Source organism: Podarcis muralis, chromosome 3, assembly GCF_964188315.1.
Source record: "Podarcis muralis chromosome 3, rPodMur119.hap1.1, whole genome shotgun sequence".
Taxonomy (NCBI): Eukaryota; Metazoa; Chordata; class Lepidosauria; order Squamata; family Lacertidae; genus Podarcis; species Podarcis muralis.
Genome location: NC_135657.1, coordinates 83036210 through 83062681, shown reverse-complemented (window position 1 = coordinate 83062681; position 26472 = coordinate 83036210). Strand labels below are relative to the sequence as shown.

Sequence of the window (26472 nt, the reverse complement as noted above, 5' to 3'; positions counted from 1 at the left end):
ACAAGGAGGGGAAACTCCAGCTTCTCCTTTGCCTCAAGCAGCCAAATGTCTGGAGCCAGCCCTACTCTTACAGCAGTGATTTGTCCAAGGTCATACAATAAGCTTTCTGGCTGGAGTATTTAGTCTTTGGAAGCTCATGAAGAGCTATTTATGTCTAGGTATCTCACAACTGTATGTTCTTACCCAAAGAATCCAACAGCAGCCATTTAAACTCATTCGTGTGTGTGTTTCACTTTAAAAAAAGCATTTTCTGTGGATTACTTTTTGAGCCCTCACATGCCTTCTGACTGATTTGATGGGAGCCTAAGAAAGCTGTATGACTCATGTCAGAACTTTTGAAAACCTAGGAGAATATTCATGCAATTTCTTTCTCTCCTTTTTTACGAGTTTACTATAAAAGGTGTGAGAACTCACTTGACTGGCAAGGTGTCAGATGTTGGAGGAGCCCATCTATTTTTTTTTAATAAAACCTCCATGCACTTGAAAGGGCTTGAAAGCTTGACAAACTGTAGTATGGGCTAGTGCAGTTCTGCAGAAAAGACGTTGTGTAAGATTATAGGAGTCAATTTTGTGTTTCCTGAAGGGACTGCCAATGCAAAAGGGAGAAATGGTGTAGGCTCGTGTTTTAAGAGATATGCTTACAATGTTTTTCTGCGCCAATAAACCAAGAGAGTGATGAGTGAATGAAAAATTAATCACTTTGTGTGTAATAAACTGGGTGACACTTCCACTAACACTTGGCCACCTTCTCCTTTTCCATTGAGTCATCACTGGCTAGAAAACTCGACTGAAACTCAAGAATTATACAGCACACCAGGAAACTAGAAGAAGATGAGCGGTTTTAGGGACCCTTGTTCTGCTAAATGCAGTCCGTGGGGGCGAGAGAACCATATGACCACCTATGCCATTTTCTTGCATTTCTAGTCTTTAATTAAGTCTTTAATTAAGATCTCGATCTCTCACACAAAGTGTACAGTGTTGAGATATTCCACTACGTGTTGGAGTATGCCAGCTTCACTACAACAAAATCTGCCCCCACACCTCGGTGTGTACAAAAGAAACCATCTCAGGTGCTTTGTTTATTTACACACGACATAATAGGAATCTTCAGAGACCAGTGTAAAACAAAGATGTGATCCATTCGTGTTCGCATTAGTGTCTTAAGATTGCTTCTCAGGACCACCTAACCTTATCTGAATTAATATTCATACAGTGGTACCTCGGGTTAAGTACTTAATTCGTTCTGGAGGTCTGTTCTTAACCTGAAACTGTTCTTAACCTGAAGCACTACTTTAGCTAATGGGGGCTCCTGCTTGAAAACATACAGCCAGATCTGCATTAGAACAAAGATCCATCTAGTGCTGTCTTGTGTTTCCACAGTGGTCACCAAGGTCAGGGAGGTGACTTGTAAGCATTTAAATAAGCCAACAGTGTGTACTAACGAAGTGTAGTAATTGATCTGTAGTATTGTGTGTTTCAAGCATTCATTTTATTTATTTAATAATTTATTATTTATACCCCGCCCATCTGGCTGGGCTTCCCCAGCCACTCTGGGCGGCTTCCAACAAAATATTAAAATACAGTAATGCATCAGACATTAAAAGCTTCCCTAAACAGGGCTGCCTTCAGATGTCTTCTGAAGGTTTATATATAAATAAGGTTTATATGTCCCTTAATTTTAAAAGCAACCATTAAGCAGTTTCCATAAAGCATAAAATATTTATTTGAAAATGATAAAATCAACTGACTTTAAAAAGTAGGTAATAAAATATTTCTAATTCCATCTGTGAGATGCTGGAAGATACCCACCAATATGAGCCCAGGCCCCCTTCCCTGCACACAGACACTAATGTGCATACATATATCAAGTTTGCAGCCAAAACCCTTCCCTCTCAAACAGGAGTGAAATCTTAGGTCTGGTCATAAGTGTAGAGCAGTTTCAGGGTGTGGGGAGGTAGGCTTGTTGGCAGTATATAAAGCCAAATATAGCTCAAGTTTTGAAAAGTGTTCAGTCGGTAAAAGAATAAAGGCAACTGATCTTTTTTTTTTTTTAATGTGGTCATGGTAGGAATTACCTCATGAGTAAGTTTCTTTAACTCTGGGGACTGTCTCTTTTGTATAATTGCTCTAAAAGCTGGGTTTGTCTGTGCTGCAAGTGAAATCAAAGTGCAGATGAGTCTATCACATCCCAAAGTACCATGGATAAGATTAGGCACGGTGACACTCCAGTGTATACAAATGAGAAGAGAAATTAGGGGTATGGGTTCAGTTTGCCAAAGATGAATTGATTCAAGCTGTTTGAGATATCCATATCATATGGAACTCTCTTACGTAGAATGTGCTCCTGAAAAACAGATATGCAAAACTGACTCACTGGAGAGCTTCAGATTGGCACTTCAGGCGGAAGTCCCATACGAAATAAAAATAAAACTCATCTCATGAAAGGGCTGGCCCTGGAAATACTGCCCTTTGAGTAAGGGTATAATATATTCATGTAATAAATAAGGAATAAACACATGAATTTATCACTGAAAGGGAAAGTGGCTCTGTCTTCTATTTTTTATGTTTTTAAAATCATTTCAGTGACGTTGAGCAAAATCTTCCATTGCAAATGGTGTAGAAATAGGATGCCTCTTATTGGCAAGGAAAGGTTGGCCATTCCTCGGCAATCCTCTTTTGAAAGTCACATAAATCATTTTAGGCCCATAAAAAGCTGTCTTCCATGCCCAAAAGACATTCCTGTGGAAAGAATCACAGCATTTTATGCCACCAGGAAGGAGGATGACTCTGTTATTGTCCTGACTACATGGATTCTTTTGGATTAAGGGAGTTTTCCTGGTGCAACCCTTTGAGTTGAATATATGGAATAATAAGTCAGGCTTCAGAGGTGGGAATGGAAGAACACAATGGTTTAGAGTGAGATGATCAAAATATGAGTAATATAATCATATTAGATTAAAGAAGAGACACCGCATCATATACCCAGTGAGTCACCATTTCAGAACGCTCTCTGTATACCATTTCAGAAGGCTCTCTGTATAAATCATTATATTTATGCAAGGAACTTTGTAGTAGCACCGTAAGCACAGCTGGGATTACCATTTTCACTGGGCGATCCTTTTGTGACAGGGTGAGCCACTTCAAAGAATCCAGTGTTTAAGAACACCCCTAGTTTAAGCCTCAATTCCAAACAAATTTGCAGGAAGCAATTGTGTTACCAACAGATATCCGCACCTCAGATTTATTACCTATTCACGATTACTCATTCTTGGTGATTTAGACAAAAGTACCGCACTGAATTAATGAATTCTGAGTCAAATGCAACCGCGAGACCAAGATGCAGCATCTATGTGCGTGCAATTACCTGTCTGAAACAGGATCTGTTTTCATTTCATGTAATGTTTGGCTTGCTATTTAAGTAGGCTGCCCTGTTTTATGTTATCTAAGAAGATAATTTAAATTCCGTGCAGTTCAGTTCTGTCCTGATGGGAACACTTATTGTATCCTTGGAAGTTGCAGTTATTTTCAGAACTAAATTGGAAACTTGAATGCATATCCCCATCCCCACCCCCCATATATCAGCCCCGGGTTCCATGACTCTCCAGTATCACACCAACAACAAAATCAGCTGGTAAAACGTTGTCTGGATGGTTCCACTTCAGTCTGCAGAATGATGTGTTGTCTGAATGCTCCCACTGAGGATGCAATCAAGTGCATTTACCTGAGAAGAAGCCCCTTTGAATATAATAGAGATTGATGCTGAGCACTTTATTTATTTAAAGGTTAAAATTCTGCCCTGCACTTTCAGTGCTCCTGTACCACTCAGAGCAGCTAAACTGGTTAGGACTGCACTGTTACAAATGCTTAACTTTTCCTGGATCGAGCTGCATTAAGTCTGCTTGAGGGTAAAAGTGTGTCAACGGTGGTTCATAAACAACAGTAAGCCTCCGTATGCCCATTGCTAGGAATTGGAAGTGGTGAGTGTGTCACTGAATTCATGTCCTGCTTGCAGGCTTCCTATGGGCATCTGGCTGGCACTTTGGGAGAACAGGATTGCTGGACTAAGGGCCTTTAGCTGGATCCAGCAGGGCTTTTCTTAAACTTAATGAAAAGCTGAGCAGCAGCTGCCTCTCATCCATCCCATGCCTTTGTTTTGCAGAATCCCATCTTCTCCTGTTTCAGCAACAGAGAAGTACAGGAACGAACAAACAGAAGTTCAGCATAGTTACCACACCTGCAAATCTGATGAAGCTCCCACCATTCCCGACTATTATTTGGAGAAAAATTGATGTAGACAAATCCTTCTCCCCTCCTTCAAATCATCCTTTGGGTAAGATCTGCAAGCTCTTACTAGTATCTGGATTGGGGCAATTATATCTGGCAAGAAACACAGTAGATAATCCTCTTGTTTAGATGTGACAAAACTTGACTGTGTTCGCACCAACTGCATTTCCATTGTTGGGTCTTTAATGTTTGCTTACAGAACCAAAATGTATATGTAGTCTCTACTTTGATGCATTGTTTCTCAAACCAGTTTCACACCAATTGGAGTCCTAAAGGGATAAAGACATTCCCGTCAACCCCCACGCCACCCCGATGTGTGCATGTGTTGATATGAACAGCTGGCCGGGGGGGGGCAGCAGCAAAAAGGAAGAGCTATGAAAGAAAAAGAATTTTTACTATGCTTAAAACCAATAATATGAACATGCCCTCTTGTCTTGAGCCGATCGTGCTACATTTTGCAAAGGTTAGATAGGGTGAGCAACTGACAGCTTAATACCACCTTCCAAAGCAGGCAGGAATTGGGGTGGAGCTTTGCTCCTCCTCTTAATGCACTGGAAAAAGGAGTGATTACTTAACGTGCTGATATTGACCAAAGGGATGGGAAGGGAATGTTCTGCACCTGGAAAAAGGACTGCAGCCCGCAGCCCGGAAGCAAGTTGAAGCAACCTTGGACTTGGTTTTTGTAGATAGGCACCACCCTTCTCATCAAAGTGCCGGAGTGCCCTGAGCACTTGACTGCTCTATATCTCTTTCTCTCTGACAGGAAAGAGCCCTAGAGCCCTAGGGAAGAATTGTCAAATCACACTTGAATCAAATTGCTGCATCCTATGGTTGATGGAGCTGTTTATAGTTTAATCATAGTTTCTTTTATGGAAGTGAAGCTCTCTTTAAGAAATATAGCCGGTGGGTACTTCTGTTTCTGCAGCTGAGCTGTCTGGCAATGGGAAAAGAGAGAACATTTAGTCTGGTATAAAAGAGCACTAAGCAGTGCTCTCTCTATTCTTACAGTGCATGGAGGCAGGGGGATGAGCTGGAGATCCAGCTGCCCGTCAGCTTATTTTCTCATGTAGCCATGAGCTGCCATCCTCAACAGGCATAACAGGCTGCTTCTTTGCTGTTGTTGCATCTGCTATAGCCCCCCAACAGATCTAAATGCAACAGGCAAAGCTTTTGATGGAAGTTAGTGAAATAGTTGTGCTGCTAGATTTCTATGTGCACAGCTGCACATAGAATGCAGGAGCAGTTTGGTTTTCTGAAGTGACAACCATAAATAGAATGGATTCCTCATGCACCGGCCTGTGTGGCATCAGGAGCAGCAGTGGAGCTAGTTGCTTGGTCACCCGGAGCGGCGCACATGCTGGGCACTCGGGGGGCGAGCCGCCCAGGGGGGATTTTGTCACCCCTGTCAGGGATGACACCCGTGTCGCCCCCCTTCCTAGGCCCCTGGCCAGGAGAGAAAGCAGGGACTGGCGTGAGGTCACACCAGCCTGCACAGCACTGGCAGGTGGGGATTAGGGCAGCCAAGCACTACAGACATTCTTCTGGAAGTGCTGTGACAGAAGTAGGAAGAAGAGTGGCGACACGTGGAGTTTTACTTCTGTTTTTTGGTCCTGCGTATGAGCACCTGACTCATGCTACAGCGTGGAACCAGAAAGCACCCGTCTTTTGGTCCTGCACTCTGGCACGGCCAGAGCACAGGAGTCAAAATGGAACATCTGGCATTGGAATCAGACTTCTGATTCTGTCAATCTGTGGTGTCATGCTTAAAACGGGACACTTGGTGAGATTCACCTATGAGTTCACCCGGTGAGATTTCCCCATGCATGCAAGGAGATAAGGGACTATGACTGTATACAGAAAGTTTCATATGAACTTTTCTGTATACAGAGGCAGCTGGCAGCAATATGCTCATGCATCATTTCATGCTGCCATAATCATAGGAATAATTCCATCTATATCTGCATGTACAGAGCTTGGCTTAGATTCAAGCCAATGTTTCCCTGTGCAATTGTGTGGCTGAGAAGGCCAAGGAAGGACTGTAGCCCAGTGGAAGAACATCTGCTTTGCAAACAGAAGGTGACATGTTCAGTCTCCAACATTTCCTGGTAGGGTTTGAAAATACTCCTGCTTCACACTATGGAGAGCTGCCGCCGATGTAGACTATACCAAGCCAGTTGATTATTGGCCTGACCAGGTATAAACTGGGGTCCTGTTACTGCTTTTATGTGTGTGGAAAATGGACAGGGTTGAATGGGCCCTTAGTATCTAGAATAGCATTGCAGTACCATGAGAAGAGTGGTGGATACTCTAAAGGCAACATGATGAGTAGGGAGGAAAATCTGCAAAGCTAGGAATTTAAGTGTAACATGACTCCACATGCCAAGATGAATCTAAAGAAATAGGTTAAATATTTCTTATGATGAGAAGAATTAGGAATGGGTGGGGCATACCAGAAACTATTAACTTTACGCCCAAAAGTAATTTCACTGTTACAATTTAATTTCAAGAATATTTGGGAGTTCAGCATTTGCTATGTTGGTGAGCATTTGGTGTGAGACGGAGTGGAAGATCTTGGCCCCAATCCAAAGATCTTCATAGGCTGCTTGCACAAAAGGGTCTCTTTCCTAATATTTGGAAGAGAACCAGTTTCATGGCCTACAGCTAAGGTGCAATTTGGCATGAAGCTCTCAGGTGTAGCTGTGGGCTTTGATCACTACAAGATGAAACAAGAGCAGCAATCATATTGGAGGAAACTGAGCAACAAGCCTTTCATAATTATGATTCAGACAAGTGCATAATCTAGTGACTCTGGCTAAAACTAAAGGCTACTAGTCTCAGCATGGATAGCTCAGTTGGTTAGAGCAGTGTTTCCCAACCTTGGGCCTCCAGCTGTTTTTGGACTACAACTCCCATCATCCCTAGCTAGCAAGACCAGTGGTCAGGGATGATGGGAATTGTAGTTCAAAAACAGCTGGAGGCCCAAGGTTGGGAAACACTGGACTAGATGATCCTTGGGATCACTTGCAACTCTGATTCTATAACTTCTGTTCCACTATTCAAAGGCAGTATGCTGCTGAATACCCGTTGCTAAAAACCACAGGAGGGGAGAATGCTCTTGGGCTTCAGTCCTGCTTGAGGGTTTCTCATAGAGATCTTGGTTGGCCATTGTGAGAACAGGATTGGTCTGATTCAGAAACATCTTCTTATATTCTTATGTACCCAATCCAGCAGGAGCCACAAGTGCACAATAAGGAATGAATTGGAAACTGTGTGCATGGAAAATGGCAAGCCATGCATTTGATACAGGTGGATCTTTAGAAGGAAAGAGGGTCACGGCCAGCTCATCTTTCCAATCGGCTGACCAGCACTCTCACATCTGACAGCTTCAACCATCAGCTGCAGGGCTAGGGATGATCAAGGAAACCTGCATGTCTCTGGAACAGTGCCCTGCTCAGATTCATGGCTGCAGTACAAAGCATGCTAGGTTTCAATATGACACTTTGTCTTCATGCCCTTCCTTTGGATAGGTGAAGTGTGGGCTGGGAAAATGGCACATGTAAGATGCAGTCACTTAGGGCAGGAGTGTTGTTGGTAGCAAGTGTTGCTTGATATTATTTTCCTGATATTATTGATAGAAGTCATTTGCACTTAGTCTTCCCAAACCCCAGCCCTGCGTAGCATCCAAAGCAACTCCATGATAGCTGGGCAACCTCTCTCAGATAAGTTTTCCTTTATGTTAGTAAAAGAACTGTGGGTGATAACTAACTCATATTCAACATAAGCCTGTGTATGTCCATTGATTGCAATGCCTGTACTCCAAGTAAGATGAACTTTGGATTTCACTCCATAATTGGGAAAAACAGTAGTTATGTTCCCATATGCCTACTGTACATATGTATCTGCTCTGCAGATACACACACACAATTTCATTTATAATCCACCTTTCCTCTAATAAGCTCCCATCTCTCAATTTCACCCATCAAAGGATAGCTGCATTTTGGGTTGTGTATTGGTTCAGGAACAAGGGACGCAGGTGGCGCTGTGGTTTAAACCACTGAGCCTAGGGCTTGCCGATTGGAAGATCGGCGGTTTGAATCCCCGCAATGGGGCAAGCTCCCATTGCTCAGTCCCTACTCCTGCCAACCTAGTGGTTTGAAAGCACGTCAAAGTGCAAGTAGATAATTAGGTACCGCTCTGGTGGGAAGGTAAACGGCGTTTCTATGTGCTGCTCTGAATTTGCCAGAAGTGGCTTAGTTATGCTGGTCACATGACCTGGAAAAACTGTCTGCGGACAAACATCAGCTCCCTCGGTCAGTAATGCGAAATGAGTAGTGCCACAACCCCAGTCATTCGCAACTGGACTTAACTGTCAGGGGTCCTTTACGTTGTTTTTTTATGGTTCAGGAAGTGTAACTTAGGTGGGTTTGCATGAAAATGAAAAGTGAAACAAATTTGCCCTCCATGCCTATCAGAGAGACACAATTTTTTTACTTGGAGATTCCATTTATCTGTTGTCGCTAATAGCCAATGGTAGATCTATTCTCTGTTTAATATTTGTCTAATCCCATTTAAAACTAGTCTCGGAGTGTAATGGAAAAGTGTAACCATTAAGGAAAAGCAGCTTCAAAGCGGGTAATTTTCAATGGCGATGCAATCAAAAAAGGGGGGAAAGTTCAATCATTTACATGCTTGCCAGTTTTGTTTTTCACTTTTCACCTGCATGGGATTCTTTTCTAAAGACTAATGTCTTGGAAATCCTGGCTGCAGAAGTGGCAATGTGAGAGCTATTATTCTTGGGTTCCATGGGTTCATAGATTATGTGAAAAATGTACATGGCCTGAGTTTGGAACCACTATCTTAATTCTATCATGGTAGGGGCCTCCATAGAGCAGGGAAATGAAGTATTATACCATCAGAGTATGGAAACTACTGCTTGATATATAATGCTGACCTCAGCCTGTAACACAATCTAGTATTCATTGTTCAACATTCTAAACTGCAATGTGCTGCAAGTTTTATATGTAAAAAGGTTATTCTGAAAGTAGTTTAATGTTTCTGTTGATTTATTTCCCATAACAATAAAACCTCTGAAGGTTGGAAGCCTCCCAGCAATAATACGCACAGCCTATATAAATTTTCAGTAGTTTTATTGAAAAATGCCTCTTTTGTTTCAGAAATAAATAATATAAGGCAGTGAAATTCACAATTTGCAGTTAAAATATAAAAGCAGCAATTCTATATCCATAGTCTTGCAAACAATTTCCAACTGCTTTTTTTTTTTTTTTTGATAACTACGAAACATTATATTCTGGGGGGGAGGGGAATCATACTAAATATACAACACAAACATGCAATTCCATCTCTGCAGGATTGACTGCAATTTGGCATAAATGTTAATGTCTCTAAAAGGAGATTTAAGCCATTATTTCTTTTTTTAAAAAAAAACCTGTATCCAGTTGATACAATGATGTCAGCTACATTATTTAAGATTTGTGGTTGTTAAAGAGATGTATAAGAGCAGTATATGCCCTGCAAGATATGAGCAAGGATAGGAGAAACTGAACACATCAAAAGCAGAGTTTTTTGTTTCACTAGACTGCAGATTTGTCATGTGACTGAACTGTGTGAGTTAAGTAATGGATGAGGTGAAAAAAGCATAAAGCAAGCTCCATTGCTGAAGCATCCAGCCTTTAGATCGCTGGCAGCAACTGTGTAGGGTTTTCTTTCTTTTAATTTACTTAAAGATAATGCAGCCCTGTGGTAATTTTAATGCACTTGTTAAAGTTCTATGAAGCTGCTGCAAGCTCAGGTATTTTACAAGCATTGTAAGAGCAAGAATGAAATCTATGGTAACGTTTTATTGCTATTCCCACATAAGCATGATACCCTCAGAAGAAGCAATGGAAACGGTGGTGGAGAAATAGGCACACCCAACCAATTCCCGATGAAACTACATATGTAAGAATAGCAACAACAAAAACCACCAGCCGAAGAGAGGGGAAAGGTAAGGAAGTCAATCATTTATGGTTTTGTTTTTGCTTTTCTTGATAACGATCTTTTCCAGCGCATATGCTCGGGGTATCCAGGTGAATGCATATCTGCTCCATAGTCCTCATATTCATCATCTCTTCTTTCTGATTCCACTGGTACTATGTAGGGGTCACTTTCAGGCGGATAAGGTCCACTTTCAGGTGCATATGGCTCTGGTTGAAAATAGTCGTCCGATTGAACATTATAGTTATCAAATGCCTTTGAATCCACAGATTTTTTTAAAAAAATTAAATATTTTCATTTTAGTGATTCTGGGGTGTAAATCTATATGACCCTAAGTACATTTACTTGCAAACTGAGTTTTTATAAAAAAGCAACTTATTTCCAAGTAAATGATACTAAGCCAATGATTACTGCAGGAATTCTAATACACAAAGATTTTCCCTTCAGAAAAAGGGAGCTGTTTGTGTAACTGCTCCTTACCCTTGAAGTGAATGAGAAGGGCTTCTTGTGCAAGATCACCCTAACTGTACACCAGAGCTCAGATACAGCCTAACCCCATCATGTTTATTCAAAAGTAAGTCTCCCTGAGTTCAAAGGAACTTCAATCCCAAGCAAGCAAGCACAAGACTGCCACTTAGTCTCTAACATTAATTGTACACAGTACACAGAGTACATACAACAATTATTTTTAGTTTCTTTGGGGGTAAGGAGAAAAGGTATAAAACAAACTTGGTGTAAAATGTAATGTGAGTTTCAAAAATACAATGCTATAAAAAGAAAACTAATAGTGGGTCATATTCAACTAACTTTTGTTCAGATTAGACCCATTACAATTAATTAGTTAACACCATTAATTTCAGTGGGTCTACTTTGGATAAAAATTAGTTAATATGATGCCTTGAAATTTGGGTAACTTTATAAAGAAGCATTTAGGCTTTAGTACAGCTTAAGTCTTAACTAAGTCACATTAAAGCAATGGGAAAAGTTAATCACAACCAACTTCTTGTTGCAATAAAACCTCAACACTTAACATCAATTGAATCAGATCTTGGTGCACAATTTATTAATCCTTTACATTAGAACTTAACCTGCCAACTTCTTTAATTAGCTTTCAGTTGAGTCAAGAAGGGAAAACTCACATGTCTTCATTGTTTTTGTTTCTTAAAAATAGTTTTCTACTATGGCAGGCATCTACAAAAAGTATGACTAGTGGTGATCATATTCAGTAAATATTTCATGACAGTGTTCCTTATATTGGACTGAGTAATAGCTGTGCTGGAGAAATACCTAACACTGCAGGAGGACCAGAAGCAAAAGTAATTGTGTTTTTGAGTGCTTTAAAGAAGATTACATATACAAAAAAACCCATGCCCTGAATCAGATAAGAAGAAGATGATGAGAATGATGAAGACAAGCACCAGAGAGAGAGAGAGGTTTCAACAAGTTTCAGAGTGGTTATGGCAGCACACAGTAAAAAGCAGCAGCAGCAGGCTTAAATGCGAAAGCATGATGGTAATGTTAACTAATTTTAGCAGACATGATCCCATACAAATCATTTACAAGCCACAATTAGTTTACTATTTACATTAAGTCATTTCTCTTTCATGAAGTTAAATGTATCATGGTCTTAAATTCACTAGTTAGTAGTTTTATAAGTCTCCAATGCAACTGAGTCTTTTAGGGACTTTTTAGGTATGGGGTTGGAGAGAAAAGTAAGGATAAGAAGATGGACTTCCCTGGCATTACCAACATCTTTGTCCTTTATCGTGTTCAAGAAGACTTGTTAGTAAGTGTATAAAAAAAGAATCTCCCCATCTTATGGTGTTCAGTTAGCCATTATCTATGTGAAATATCCATACAGATTCACTTCCTAATAAGCACGTGCGCAAACATCTCAGAAACAGGATTTTCATTGTTTTCAAACTGTAAGCAGCACTGGCGACTTAGAAAATGTGTTAGCCGGAACCTGAAACAGGTCAAAGAGGATGTTAGTTTTCCAAGGTCAAACAGCTGTGCAATATATATATATTCATTCAGCTAAATCCATCTATGGAGGGTTAAATTATATGCATATATCTATATATGTATACAAGGCTTCTCTTGGGAAGGAGAGCACTGCAATATTGTTTCCCATTTATTTTTAATTCATGTAAATTGTTGATCTTGTGCAAGTTCTGCATGATTACTCTATAAAATTGGTTTCATTCATTAGCTCAAAGTCCATGAATTTGTGTGTACATATATATATATATATATATATTCATTCATGTATACATGCACATTATGATAGTGGCAAACAACATATCAAGTTTATGAATTATAAGGTGCTACAGTGCACACAACAAACTATTGATACCGTGAGCCTGAACTCCTTTCTTGAGAGATGCCCTAGATTTATATGGCACACACAATTTTGGGACTCATCCCCTTCCCAGTTTACAGTGACTTTGGCTGCAATCCAATACAGTTATCTGGGAGTAAGCACCAATGAGCTCAGTGGGGCTTACTTCAGAGTAGACACGTATAGGATTGCTTCATTGGTGCCCCAGTGGCCACAGCTATCCAGCATTTTTGTTCCTTTGGCAGTTCACTGTCTGAAACTGCTTCTTCTCAGAAGAAATGTGTGCCATTGAGTAATATAATCATAGATGCCATGGAATTTAACCCAACACAAAGTTGTGCTATGGTGACTTTTTTCAGTTGTCTGCACTGTACCAAAGAATAGCATTTGTTCTCAGGATATTAGATTTCAGGTACTAATTTTGTATAGATAATCCCAACATTAATCAGAAAGACACAAAATGGCAAACAACTGTGTTCTTTTTACTTTAGATGGAGAGGTCAACCTTGTTCAGAAGAAGTAGTTTGATGGGAGGAGGAGCACAAGGAGAAGAAGAAGAAGAAAATTGTCATTTAAATCCTCAAGCAAAGATAATACTTTTCTAACACTATATTTATTAGAAATAAACTGCTTCTGAAAGATAATATTTTCCCCTTAACACAAAACACATATCAAACTGGGGTAGTTCAGTAAATACCAAAAAAGTACTTTTAATAGCACCTGAATTATTAGTTCTAGGCTGGCTCAGTTACGACTACTGAACAGCTGAGCTGGATTCAGTTCATTATACTAGAAGGTCTCCTTCCACAAAGCAATTCAGACGGAACTGGCATATCAATGAGGTACAAAATTAAGTTTAAGTTCTCAGTAACCTACCTGGATATCCTTGACCATTGTAAGCAATGCTAGCACACTGGGATGAATCACAGTATCCAGGAGGCCCGGGGGGACCTCTGATACCTGAGTTACCAGGACGGCCAGGTGGCCCAGGTGGTCCCCGTGAGCCTGTAGCACCTGGAGGGCCAACTCTGGATTCTCCTTGTGGACCTAATTATAGAAGGAAAAGGAAGATAATATATCTATATAATTCAACATGCAGCAGTCTGATAAAGTGACTGTCAAAACTGAAGTCTAGACTCAGACATATGGTTAAGAAATGTTTCCACTTGGGTTCTACATATGGTGTCAATGAAGCAACCACAGGGAACCCAAGATGTAACTCATCATTAGTTGCTTCCCTAATTTTAAGGTCTTTATGCACAGAAAACTGCTGTGGCAAGATTTGAGCTTAGTGGTTTATATCCATCCTGTGTACGGTACAGGGATCTCATGGGGCACTTCTGCATTAGACAAGCACACTAAATTTCAATTAAAGTGTAGGGCTGCTACCCTGCAGCTTTAGAATGGATGAGATCATGGGGTGTTTTTTTTGGAACAAGTTATATTCATGGTTAACAGAAATGTTGAGAGCTTTAACAAAGTGGAGCTAAAATTTGTTGCAAAATTCTTATGGATCTTGTAATGAAGAAAGGTATGCTTCAACTAGTAAATTAAAGACAGAAGCGCCAAGACAGTCTGACTACTCTTGCCAGGACATCGGTAAATGATCAAAATTGTACTGATAGAAAAAGTAACTGTGAAGGCCCTACATTCTATCCTAAATTGTAACTATACTATAGAGTAATTTACAACTGAAAGAGAGCACAACAGTTGCAAATAAAACCTAATTGTGAGTCAAAAGGCTAACATAACATTTTACCGTATTTTTCGCTCTATAAGACACACCTAGTTTTTGGAGGAGGAAAACAAGAAAAGAAATATTCTGAATCTCAGAAGCCAGAACTGCAAGAGGGATCGCTGTGCAGTGAAAGCAGAGATCCCTCTTGCTGTTCTGGCTTCTGGGATAGCTGTGCAGCCTGCATTCACTCCATAAGACGCACACACATTTCCCCATACTTTTTAGGAGGGAAAAAGTGAGTCTTATAGAGCAAAAAATACGGTATTTCCCATGAAATAGGAGGGGGGAAATATAAAATGTCTGGCTAAAAAGACTTGATGCTCATTTTGATCAAATTTTACTTGCATACACAATAAAGCCTGTCAATATTATCTTTTACGGTTTTTTGCTGCCATGTGATGCAGAAAACTCACCTGGTGATCCAGGCAAACCTCGTGGTCCTTGTGATCCAATCCCTCTTTCACCTTTCTCTCCAGGTAGCCCTAAAGCACACATAAAAAGAAAAGGGAAACAACCCACGTAATTGTGAAAGTGATGCTGAAGAAATAATTTTCCGTGCTTGTGAAGCATATAATTAACAGCACATTTTAAAATATTGCTCTTATTCATCCAATGAACCACTTAGCATATGCAGGCCATTTTTATACTAAAACATTCTGTTTGGTTTAAAGGCTGTCCTGTGGATGTTATTAGACGGAAGGATTAGCAAAGGATTGACAGCGGCTGACCTAGGATGACGAAACACACACACACACACACACACTTTCTACATAGATAGCACAACTCACCTCTTTCTCCAGCTGGCCCTTGCATGCCAGGTGTGCCTGGGAAGCCTGGCCTGCCCCCAGACCCAGGTTCTCCTGGTGGCCCAGCAGGTCCAGGGGGCCCTGGTGGTCCTGATGGTCCTGGCTGGTTACGGTTTGAATAGTAATCATTTGGTATTTGGTTCAGCCTCTGGTTAAACTGGGCCATATTGGCTTTGGAGAAATAAAACAGGATAATATAAGAATGCACAATACCATTTTCTGTAAAGTGAAAAACAAAACAGAATACTGCTCCCTGGTGCCACAAAGCACCTTCCTGACTACTATTGGTTAATTTGGTACACGACTTTAGGCTAAGATTAACAAACAGTATAAACTCGTAAATAAATAAATTCAACTAAATTCCACTCTTAGACGACTGAAATTAATGAGCCTGAGTAAATCATGCCCATTAACCTCAGTGGGTCTACTCTGAGTAGGATTAGCATTTAATACCCATAGGGTTAGATTCATTTGCGGAAGTGAGTCCGAGCCAGTGTAGGCACCTGCTCTGCAAACTGGGTGCTTCCATGGACAGAACATGATTTTCTCCCATACCAACTCTGGCCTGCAGCCTCAACACACTCAGCCCCTCACGCTGTTCTGAAGGATCCGAAAGCTTCCAGAATAGTGTGGGTTTATTTTAGGAGAGACACAGATGGTTGGAGGTGGGGGTGGGGAGGCCCAATCAGCCACAATCTCTTCCACTCTTTTCTACCCATGGAGGCATAGAGCTTGTGAGGTTCCACTCTATGCAACTGTAGATCCAATAAATACAACGAAAGGAGAAATGTTGGCAGCAAGGTGGTATTATAAAAAAGCTGAAACCAGTACAACTTAGCTCCCCAGAAGAACACATATTTTATCAATAAGGTCTTGCCTAAGAATGTAAAGCACAGAATGTAAGGCAGAGTTATGGGTGTCATGTACCTGCCTCCCAGCCCCCATAATGGCCTGATGTACTGAGTGTACACAACAGAAGGCAAGTTTCAAGACAAGCTCTAATGTCCTATAAATGATACCTCTATGTATGGGTAGTGTGCCTGTAGTGGGCTTGACCATTCCCCTACTTTTAAGCATAAGCATTTATTTTTATTTCTGTATGCTCTAGAAGACCATGTATGACAAACACCAGAAGGAGCAGCAAAACATATTCAGTATTTGCCAGCATTTGGAGAACGGAACCTGAACTTGTCATCACTGCTACTGTCACTGAAGAGCACAAAGTGGCAACAGCATAAGGTGGGATCAGACCTAGCCTTCGTTAAGCATTATCAGTACTGCTACAGAAAGGCAGCAGCTGACAGCAAAGCAAGGAATCAAACTCAAACCCATATTTCAATCCAGAATATCAACCACTGATTAATTTTGTGTTGATTTGGTACAATGAAGTTCTTGTTTGCCACACTGAATATGCCAATGGAAAAAGTGGCAAATAAACCTAGGCTTGTTGTGACAGCCACTGGTTTGTACCCACCTGTGGTAACTCAGAGTTGCTTCCAGCTGATCAGACTCTGCTGGATTTGGTGATTGAGCTAGCAAGAGGCCAAACATTTGCAATTTCACCCACCAGCCTAGGCTCTGCCTAATTTGAGAAACACTGAACCCATGTGACTTTAAGCTTTAAGTTCACAACAGAGTCTGACAATATGGTACACGGAAAAATGCGTTTAGTTGCACATATTTCAAAGCATTGTTTACCATTCATCATTTGTTCACAGACTTGTCTTGCCACAGCGCGCATCATATTCTGGGAAGCAATGTCTCCCTTCATAAAATAAACAGAACATGTATTAGACATGATGTCCTCTTTTGTAGGAGGCATTAGAAAATGCAAACAAATTCATTTTAAGGGTGCACTTACTCTGTCACCTTTCTCGCCTTTTATTCCAGCTGGCCCCTGTAACAAATTAAACTCCATCAGAGTGCATCACAGAAAGAGGGAGGATTAACAGGCGTGACTGCAAAAGTGTTTGCCAGGCACTCCAGGGCCTGAACGTGGAAGGTCAGCCCATGAAAGTCAAGTGTCTGCCTTATACTGAATCAGACCACTGGTCCATCTAGCTCAGCGTCATCTAAGCAGACTGGCAGTAAATCTACATGGTTTCAGGCAAGAGTCTCTTAGTCTTTCCTGGAAATGCCAGAACCTGGGCACTTCTACATGCACCACATTTCATGTACCAATAATCTACAACTGCCTATCTCTAAGTTGCTACGGTGATTATTTTCATTTACTAGAATACATAGTCTTCATTTAACCACCCCACCAACACTTTGGGTGATTATCTATCCTTTTTAGATAACAGTGCTAAGGAAGGAAACAGGCAGTATTAATGTTTCAGTGAGTATGAACATCAGCCTGCAAAAAAATTCTCTCATTGGGACCATCAATAATAGCTTTCCAAGGATATCCTAATATAACCCCACAAACAAGAACAACATAACCTATATTAATATTTTTTTTGCATTCCTTACTGAAACATCTTCCAGCATGGCTTCTTAAGGGGGGGGGAACATGACTTGATAATAAGTTTCCCTTATAATTATTTTCATTAATTAGAATATGTAGCCATGGGGGGTAGGGGAGAGACAAAAATAATTAAAAATTAAATTATCTCCTGGTTAATTTCAATAAACATAGTCAGTGCATTTAAGCTGTATATTTGCAGATATTCAAAAATGTATGACAATTGTCACACAAATATATTTATTACCTATTTGAAACCAGTTAACATTGTTTCATCTGTCAACAACATGTTTCAAATCATCCAAAAAGGAGACAGTGTTGTCTGAACCCTTGGACTGTTATCAGAAAAATATTAACCCACGCTAGTAAATCTTAGTCATCTGAACAAGTTCTGTAGTCTTTCCAGAGGCACTTAGTAAACATCTCAAGCCAGAGATGTTTCACCCTATACCTCTAGTGCCCCATCCACAGTAATGTCCTCCACTTTTGTACTAAGTGATTTGATGACGACAGCAGATTGGCATCAGTAATACCAGAACCTCAACTGCTGGATTTCCTTTAAATCCCCTCCCTTCTCCTTTCTGTGGGGACTCCAATTTTTGAAATAAATGATCAGAAATGTGTGAAAATTCTGGGCATTCAAATGAACAAACAAAAGAGAAATTGCTATTAAACCAAACACATTTTCACTGGTAAACTCCCAGAGGTGAATCGTTAGTTATTATTTAATCATGCTTAATATTCTGTTGTCAGCAAAAGTAATCACCAAACCTGGCCACAAGTGGTTTCTTTAAAAAGCTCCTTTAGTGACACACCAATAAATTACTCTGCAGGACTAGAGCATAACTGAATATGGCAACATTTCAACAATCTTGCACTGAGATCATGAGCATTTAATTTGTGAAAGTGAGAGGTTTACACCAGGGATGATTTCAGATGTGCAGAATTTAGGGTCATGGTGACCCTGGGTGCTGCTGCCAAACATGCAAAAGTCTGTTTGTTTACATATGGCTCAGATTATTTGTTACCCTCCAGGCTGCTTTCAGTGGAGCAACATCAACCACTCTTCTTGCAAATTAAACTCTTTACCTGAGTTGTCAAAGCAAGTGTGTGAAAGAAAAGGACTCTTCTAATTCACTAAACCATCTACATCTTTGGGAGAGCAACATTGCTAGCAGCTGTACAGAGCTGCCACATGCCCGGATCAGGAAAGTAATTTATGTCTTCTCTCAATATTTTGACCAGCCTTACACAGAATATGATGTGTCGATTGTCTTAGCCTGAGGCAGCATTTACTTTCCAGAAGTAATGTCAACCACATGTGAGAAATGGATCCAATGGGAGCCCCTGGGAAGGCTGTTTAACTAATGTTTGTGTCTATGAAGTATAGTTACATTATTTGTTCTTGTTCATTCTAAATACTTAAGAGGCACCATTGTTTGCTTAGATACTTCCTCCTTATTGAATTAATTAGTCTATTGTGTTATAGCTATCTTTGTCTAAAGAATAGGCTTTTCTTTTTGTAGGGTAATTAATTAGCAAATTATCAAGTTTGTCCCCATGGAAAGCAAAAGCTCAAAGCAAGTAGGATATTGCTGCTGCTTCCTGTATGTCTGTATGTTTTCTAAACATGCATACAAATCATTTTTCTCTTATCACCCACTTAGAACTTTTTCTTCTCACCAACTTAGAATTCTCAAGAGATACTTAAAAATGCACTGATAGGCCAATGAACTCAGGAAAGCTCTCTGTTCACTATGGCCCAGAATTATCTAAACTTTTTTGGTGACAAGAAATATGTAAAGCTGTGTGAGGAAATGCTGCTTTGGAACACAGCCATGTAGCTACAGGAAAAGTCTGGATGACCTTTAAAACTCTGCAGGCTACATTTGGCCCACCGCTTGCACACATGGGCTTAGGTTGCCACTTTGGCATTTCTTGATAGCATACATATAGGTGCTGAAAGCCCATCTGCCACATGAGTCTGACAAAACATCTGCACAGACTTTATGCCAGATTCCTGCTGGGATCTGATCTGAAAAGCTGAGAAACAGTATGCGGGAGAGTGGGACAACCAAAGCAAAACACTGCACTCTGAAAACATTATATTTGGATAAAGGGAAGCATATATATATATATATGAATGAAGTTACAGGGAACCAGGCAAAGGGCCTTCTCGGCAGTGGCACCCGCTCTGTGGAATGCCCTCCCATTAGATGTCAAGGAAATAAAGAACTACACAACTTTCAGAAGACATCTGGAGGCAGCCCTGTATCAGGAAGTTTTGAATGTCTGATGTTTTATTATTTTTTCATATTTTGCTGGAAGCCGCCCAGAGTGACTGGGGAAACCTAGCCAGATGGGCTGGGTATAAATACCAGTACTTTTATTTATTTACTTATTATTTATTTATTTATTTATTTTCCATTATTATGAAGAAGCCTTGAAATTATCATTACATACAGAGCTCCTAAGCTGAATGTAGCCAACTTGTTACTAGTCACTGCTCTTCTGCCTCTTAACAGCAGCTTGATGTGCAGCTGTAGCAGGTGGTGTAGTAGGGCTGTGCCACTTGGTCAACTTCTTTCTAGCTGAGTCACTGATGCATGTTGGTAGCAAGGTTGGTGTGGTGCAAATGTGCTGGTGGAGCCAGTGCAGCACTTCTGCTGACTCAATTGCACTGCACTGACCTTGTTGCCACCTCAGTGACTTAGCTGGAGGGAGTTCAGGCATTCAGCACATCTCCAACATACCATCCATTACTGATACACAGAAATTTGAAGCAATGATGCCTTTCAAGGTGTGCAGAGGTTTACCTGTTTATGACTTCAGATATAACTACTATTAGACAATTAATCAGGCCAAGCCCTGTTGTTGTTGATGATGGTGGTGGTGGCCAGTTGGTAACCCAACCTGTTCCCTTACTAAGACAGCACTCATAATAAGTGCTAATGTGAGACCTTAAGCACAGAAAATTAGTCACAGTTAAGATCTACGGAAATCAGTGGGACAAGCTAATGTGACCAATTGACTCCAAATATGAGACTGTGTAATCTCATAGAAACTAGATGCAAACATTTGCATGGCATTCTAAAAGGGGGGGGGGCAGAAAAACCTTGATGCAACTTATCTGAGGCAATATAGAAAATTCCTCTTTCTCCTTTTCAAGACTATTTTATTATTACTATTATTATTTTAAAAAGATCACAGGGTGGTAGACAATATAAAAACAAAAAAATACACATCAAAGTAACAAACATAAATAATACCCCTCCCCCACTTTAAAAGGCCTTAGATTGTGTAATTGGCCAAAGGCTTGGGAGAATAGGACTGTTTTTGCCTGCAGCCTAAAACTGTGTGGCAAAGGCGGCAGGCGAGCCACCCTGGGGAGAGCATTCTACAAATGGGAAGCCACTGCAGAAAAGGTCCGTTCTCATGTTGCCACCCTCTTGACCTCTTGCTTAGGAGGCACACAAAGAAGGGCTTAAGATGATGAACACAGGGTCTGAGTTGGTTCATATGGAGTAAGGCAGTCATTGGGGTATGATGATTCTGAGCTATTTAAGGCTTTATAGGTCAAAACCAGCACTTTGAATTAGGCCCAGAAGCTAACTGGCAGCCACTGCAGTCAGGTTAGGATTGGCATTATATGCTCAAACTGTCTTGCCCTGGAGAGAAACCTAACCATTGGATGAAGTTCCAAACCATCTTCAGAGGTAGCCCCACGTATGACAGATTGCAGTAATCTAACCTAGAAGTTACCAGAGCACAGACAATAGTAGTTAGGCTATCCCTGTCCAGATAGAGGTGCAGTTGGGCCAATGTATCTGACGGAAAGCACTCTGCACCACCAAGGCCACTTGAGCCTCAAGCGACAGCAATGGATCCAGAAGTACTTCTAAACTATGTACCCACTCGTTCAGAGGAAGTATAACCTTTCATTGCCTCAAAGGTACTGATACAAGTTAAGATAATGAGAGAGAGCCTTCCCATGCTGACCAGTGTAGTAGATGCAAACATTGCAACCTTTGGTACCAAATGCATAACTTTCTAATAGCAGCCTTGACAAAATCAGACAGATTGGCTCTGGCAATGCTGCTGGGACAATCTCTTGATCCCTCATCTGGTATCAGATTCTAGACAAAACCCACAACACAACACCGAGGCTCCACTGTAAACATTCAAACTTTTTCAAACCAACAAGCTCCCAGAATGCTACATATAAAAATTTCCACCTTAGCGAAGCACATCATACTTGACTGTGCTTAAAAAAGAATAATTCCAGTAATTCTGCTGATTTTGCTCTGAGATGTTTACATAGTGCAGAAATATAAGCCTTGGCATGTGCAGCTTCTGCTCTCTTTTTAGTGGAAAGCCCTGACCACAATTTCCAGACCTGACTTAAATTGCAAAAAAAGATGTGCTGTAAGGAGTGAAGTTGCTGAAAATTAGACTTAACATCTTAACTTTCAGATATTAGCAAGTTGTGCTGATAGACTTTTCTCAGACTCACATTACACAATGGCTCTCTCAACATTTGATGGTATCTTTAACAACAGATGCACTAAATGCCAATCATTGATTATCTTACCGGAGAGCCACGATCTCCTGGTTTTCCTGGTTTTCCAGTTGGGCCAGCAACTCCAGGAACTCCTGGGGAACCCTGCAAAAATGTACATTGAAAAGGTATACTAAGGAGGACATAATAATAGTCTGTTAAATCCAACAAACATGATACTCACCAAATGCAGGGAATGCATGTGAAAACTTTTCCAACTACTATTTGTTTTCATTTCCTCATAATCTGACACATCTTGTAACATAAACAGTGAGTCTCTGTTTTATTTCTTTAATGCTCTATGAACAAGTCAAGCTTGCATCTGGCAATAAAATTCTATTTTTCTGGTCATCCCCACCACCACCACCTGCCCAATCTGCACTGGTGAGGAACTGCTGAACTGGCTCTAGGTCCCAACAGATGTGGAAAGGTGAGACCAGGCTTCTCCAACCTCGGCCCTCCAGATGTTTTTTGGCCTACAACTCCCATGATCCCTAGCTAGCAGTGGTCAGGGATGATGGGAACTGTAGTCTCAAAACATCTGGAGGGCTGAGGTTGAGGAAGCTTGGGTGAGACACTCAGTTGCTATAAAAAAGGAAGGAAATATCCAGGTATACAAAAAAAAAAAAGTTAATTAAGCCCAGTGTGTTTTGAACTAAGTTCAAAACCAATTTCAGTCTTGCTCTCTGAAATGTTTTGCAACAGTGTGAATTGGTTGATCCAAGGTTCATGAGGAGTCTTAAATGCTTTGAGCTCAATATATCATGTATATGCATATGTATGGTTTTTTCAGCACCTCTCCGGTGGACACCATTGCTATTATAAGAGAACAAGGGAGGCATTCCTTGTGAGTTCCAGCACCTCTTTTTCTAAAAAAATAGCACTGGATATGTCTATGACTATATTTTGCACCTGGAAGTTGGCATCCTTGGCCATCTCTCTCTGCCCACTACCATTTTCTCTGTCAGTGCAGAGGGAGTCTCACAGTATCCCATGAGTTACCCTCCCAGGGAGCAAAGGATTGGTCTCTCACTTACTTAATTAACAATTAGTATGGAAGTAATTAAATAGCATCTTAAAAGAAAATAATTTTTAATGCTTAGCCTATTGATTTTTCGTGAAAAGGCATTGTCCTAGCAACTAGCAGGCTTTCTTTTAACAGATTTTCCAAGCAGCAGCAAAACACTCACATCTTTCTAATCACATCAAAGGGACAAATTCCATAAGAGAAATTTTCAAGCCTCATAAAACATTATGAAGCTTCTAGTATTCCCAAAGCTTAACTGTACTCGAAACGATTTCCTTTTGACTATTTTCCAGCATAATGAACATGTGCAGACCACATTAGACACAGCCAGATCTTTTTCTTAATAAAACCTCCTGCATAACTATCTGTAGTCATCAAATGTTCTAACTGGATAACAAACAATACAGGATTGATAGGAATAGGACTTAGAATGCAAGAGGGGAGTCAAAAGGGTGCACATTTTGCCAGAGTGACATTACAGCAAAATTTGGCACTGAAATTATATCAAACCAATTAGGCCTGCAACAAAATGAAGTGTGCTAGCCATGACCTTTTCCATGATACCCCTTTATATTACCCCTCCCCTGGTTTTTTCTGTCCTCCCTCCCCTTCAAGAATCAGTCGGCATTCCATAGCCACTGAGCATGCTCAATCATCATTGGGCTAGGGGGCAGAGTTTCACCTAAGTTTTGTTTCCTGGGGTTTTTTGTATATGTACAAGCCCTACAGTTCATCCAAGCCTGTTGATACCACACACACACACACACACACACACCGTGTGTGTGTGTGTGTGTGTGTGTGTGTGTGTGTGTGGTTGATGCTTCTTTTGGCTACATAAGAGTCGACATTTAGATGATGCCTATATAATAGTATGTTGTGAATGCTGTGAGCAGTGATTCCTCTGTTGCTCCATCTGCTTGATGATCTGCCCAGAAGGTAAGGCAGGCAGAGTGGAAGGGTTGGGTCAAGCCAATGTCATGGGAAAGACAGAAATGCCCAACCAGCTGCATGATAAAAGTTGCAGGGGGGGAAGGAGATGGTGTCAGAGGAGTATAATTGGAGCAGACCAGGGTGAAAAGGAGATGGGGGTCAAGACAAGGACATGAGGGATATTGGATATAGAGACAAGGGGAAAAGTAAAGGTAGCAGGGAAACAGAAAAACAAACAAGGAAGGAAAAGGCAGCACAGAAGTAAGTAGCTGAGAAGCATTGCCTCAAATGAGCATCACCCAACATGGAAGAAAGACATGGTGGAGAGTTCTGGGCAAGCTAAAAAGTGGTGTGTGTGTGTGTGTGTGTGTGTGTGTGTGTGTGTAAGGGTCCTTATACTACAGATCCATAAGCATTACTGTCCAGATAAACTACTGTACCAAACCCACAGAGAGGCATGTTGACAAGAGCCCTGAACTTAGAATGAGTACAGGGCTCACCAAATGGTCTTAAGATCCTTGGAACCTTTAGGGTTTGGGGCAAAAGAGGTTACATAGTTGTATGATTTAACCTGCTCAGGTAGTTATTTGCTGAAACTAACAGGGAGGAGGTAGAGGGAGAACCATGACAGCAAACTGACTTTTACAAAGCTAATCCCTCCCCAATGTCAAAACCCCCCAGTTAGTCCACAAACAGTCAAGCTAACACTTACTAATGGTCCAGGGGGTCCTCTTGGTCCAGTTGGGCCATCTTTTCCAGTGAACCCCTAGTTGAAAAGTGAAAGTTTATGCATTATTGTTTTGTTTCTTTAAAAGGATAAGCTAATTCCATGATGACTGGTTTAGGCTAATGTCTATTAACTATTCATATATATGTTTAAAAGATATTGCCAGCCTAGGTGTGATTTAGTTCTGTGCTTCAATTACGCTAACATCAACTAGTTATCATGTGAATATATCAAGGCTTTTCTCTGATTGAGAATTCATGCTGAATACTAAAGCTCAATTACTTGTGAGGAAGTTCCAACATCATCATCTTCTAATGTGTTACACCTAAGACTCTGTTTCCCTCTTTCTCCTGTGGTTTGCTTTCTCACACCCAGCCTTTTTTGTTAGTTGGCGGGATTCACCTTACCAGCCTTTTCAACGGAAGCTCTCTGCAAGGACATCTTCTAGCACAATGGAGCTTCCCCCACTCTTCACATCATGCGCCCCTTCACCCCACCCCCCAAAATGGCTGAGAATAATGAGCACTCATCCAAAAAGTCACACAAGAAAGAAAAATATTAACTAATCAAGAGTAGTGGTCATAGCTGTCATATTAATTTCAAAGAGAAAGCACTATGTGACTTAGATAACCAGACAATATCAAGAGAGTAGTTTATTTCTAATTCTAAAACTTTACTGTTCCTCTCTCAATCTAAACTTAGCGAGAGTCTTTACTCTGATGGTCTGCACAGTTTGACTTTTCACATACAATCAAAACCAACCTTAAGCATTTGGGTGATGGTAATTATTATTTTTTAACTGCTGCCTCCCACCCATCCCTTAGGGATTCTTTTGGTAGGTTTGGCAGGCTTTCTTCATTCATTCACCCTGACCCTGTGAAGTCCTGCTGAGGAAGTTCTACCCTGTGGTATTCCTAAAGTCAAGCCAGGTGGCTTCTCCTTACACAATGTTCTATGATGTTCTCCCGTCAAAGGGAGCAGTGTCATCCATATATTTATTTTGCCATGAGTACATAAAGAAGAAACACAATGTAAGTTAAAACACAGTTCATGTACAAGCATTGAAATGGTGCCCCTCACCAGCTCACCTCCTTTTGGTACTCAAAAAGGATGTCCTACTCAAAACTAGTAAACAATTTCCATGTAGGAAATTGTTGTGTAACTAGGAATCTTTGTCCAACAATGGCACAGCCCTAGACCTACTGTGATCATCAACAAATATAAAACAAAAATGCTTACCCTATCACCTGGAGGTCCCATTGGGCCAGGGGGCCCAGGTAAGCCAGGAGATCCCTACAGAAGAAGAAAAGTATTAATCAGAGAGAGTTATTGAGTTATGCAATACAAGATACACATTTGAGAGTACCAACAAGCATAGAGACAGAGGTGATCTGGTTGACACAGTTGACTTGGACTTTCAAAAAGCTCTTGACAAGGTATATCACCAAAGACTCCTGAGTAAGCCTAGCAGCCCTATTCTGGAGCAGGAATAGGTTAAGTAGAAAGAAGCAGAGAGTAGGAATTAGGGAACAGTTCTCCAAATGAAGGGATGTAAAAAGTGGATAGTGAGGCCTCTGAGCTTGAGAGTCTTTTTTCTTGTGTT

At 40.8% G+C, this 26472-nt stretch overlaps 1 protein-coding gene and 1 long non-coding RNA gene across 14 annotated transcripts in view; one reads left to right on the top strand and one right to left on the bottom strand.

Annotated features, from left to right (window-relative positions):
- LOC144327162 (uncharacterized) overlaps window positions 1-4387 on the top strand; it is a 38388-nt gene extending 34001 nt beyond the window's left edge. The window contains exon 3 of the long non-coding RNA XR_013392074.1: window positions 4160-4387. This is a non-coding gene — a long non-coding RNA (uncharacterized LOC144327162). The remainder of the gene's footprint in view (window positions 1-4159) is intronic.
- Window positions 4388-9414: 5027 nt separating this feature from the next.
- Window positions 9415-26472, bottom strand: part of COL12A1 (collagen type XII alpha 1 chain) — a 111483-nt gene continuing 94425 nt past the window's right edge. For 9 of the 13 annotated variants that reach the window (XM_028722784.2, XM_077926217.1, XM_028722782.2 and 6 more), the window contains 9 exons: window positions 26109-26162; window positions 24855-24908; window positions 22219-22290; window positions 17025-17060; window positions 16862-16928; window positions 15146-15334; window positions 14771-14839; window positions 13496-13666; window positions 9415-10487 (listed from right to left, as the gene is read on the bottom strand). In XM_028722784.2, coding sequence (XP_028578617.2) covers window positions 10306-10487; window positions 13496-13666; window positions 14771-14839; window positions 15146-15334; window positions 16862-16928; window positions 17025-17060; window positions 22219-22290; window positions 24855-24908; window positions 26109-26162 — 894 coding nt within the window. In that variant the 3' untranslated portion in view covers window positions 9415-10305. Of the gene's footprint in view, window positions 10488-11222; window positions 13125-13495; window positions 13667-14770; window positions 14840-15145; window positions 15335-16861; window positions 16929-17024; window positions 17061-22218; window positions 22291-24854; window positions 24909-26108; window positions 26163-26472 lie in introns of those variants that run through there. The other 4 variants (XM_077926215.1, XM_028722791.2, XM_028722790.2 and 1 more) reach the window with 4 other exon arrangements.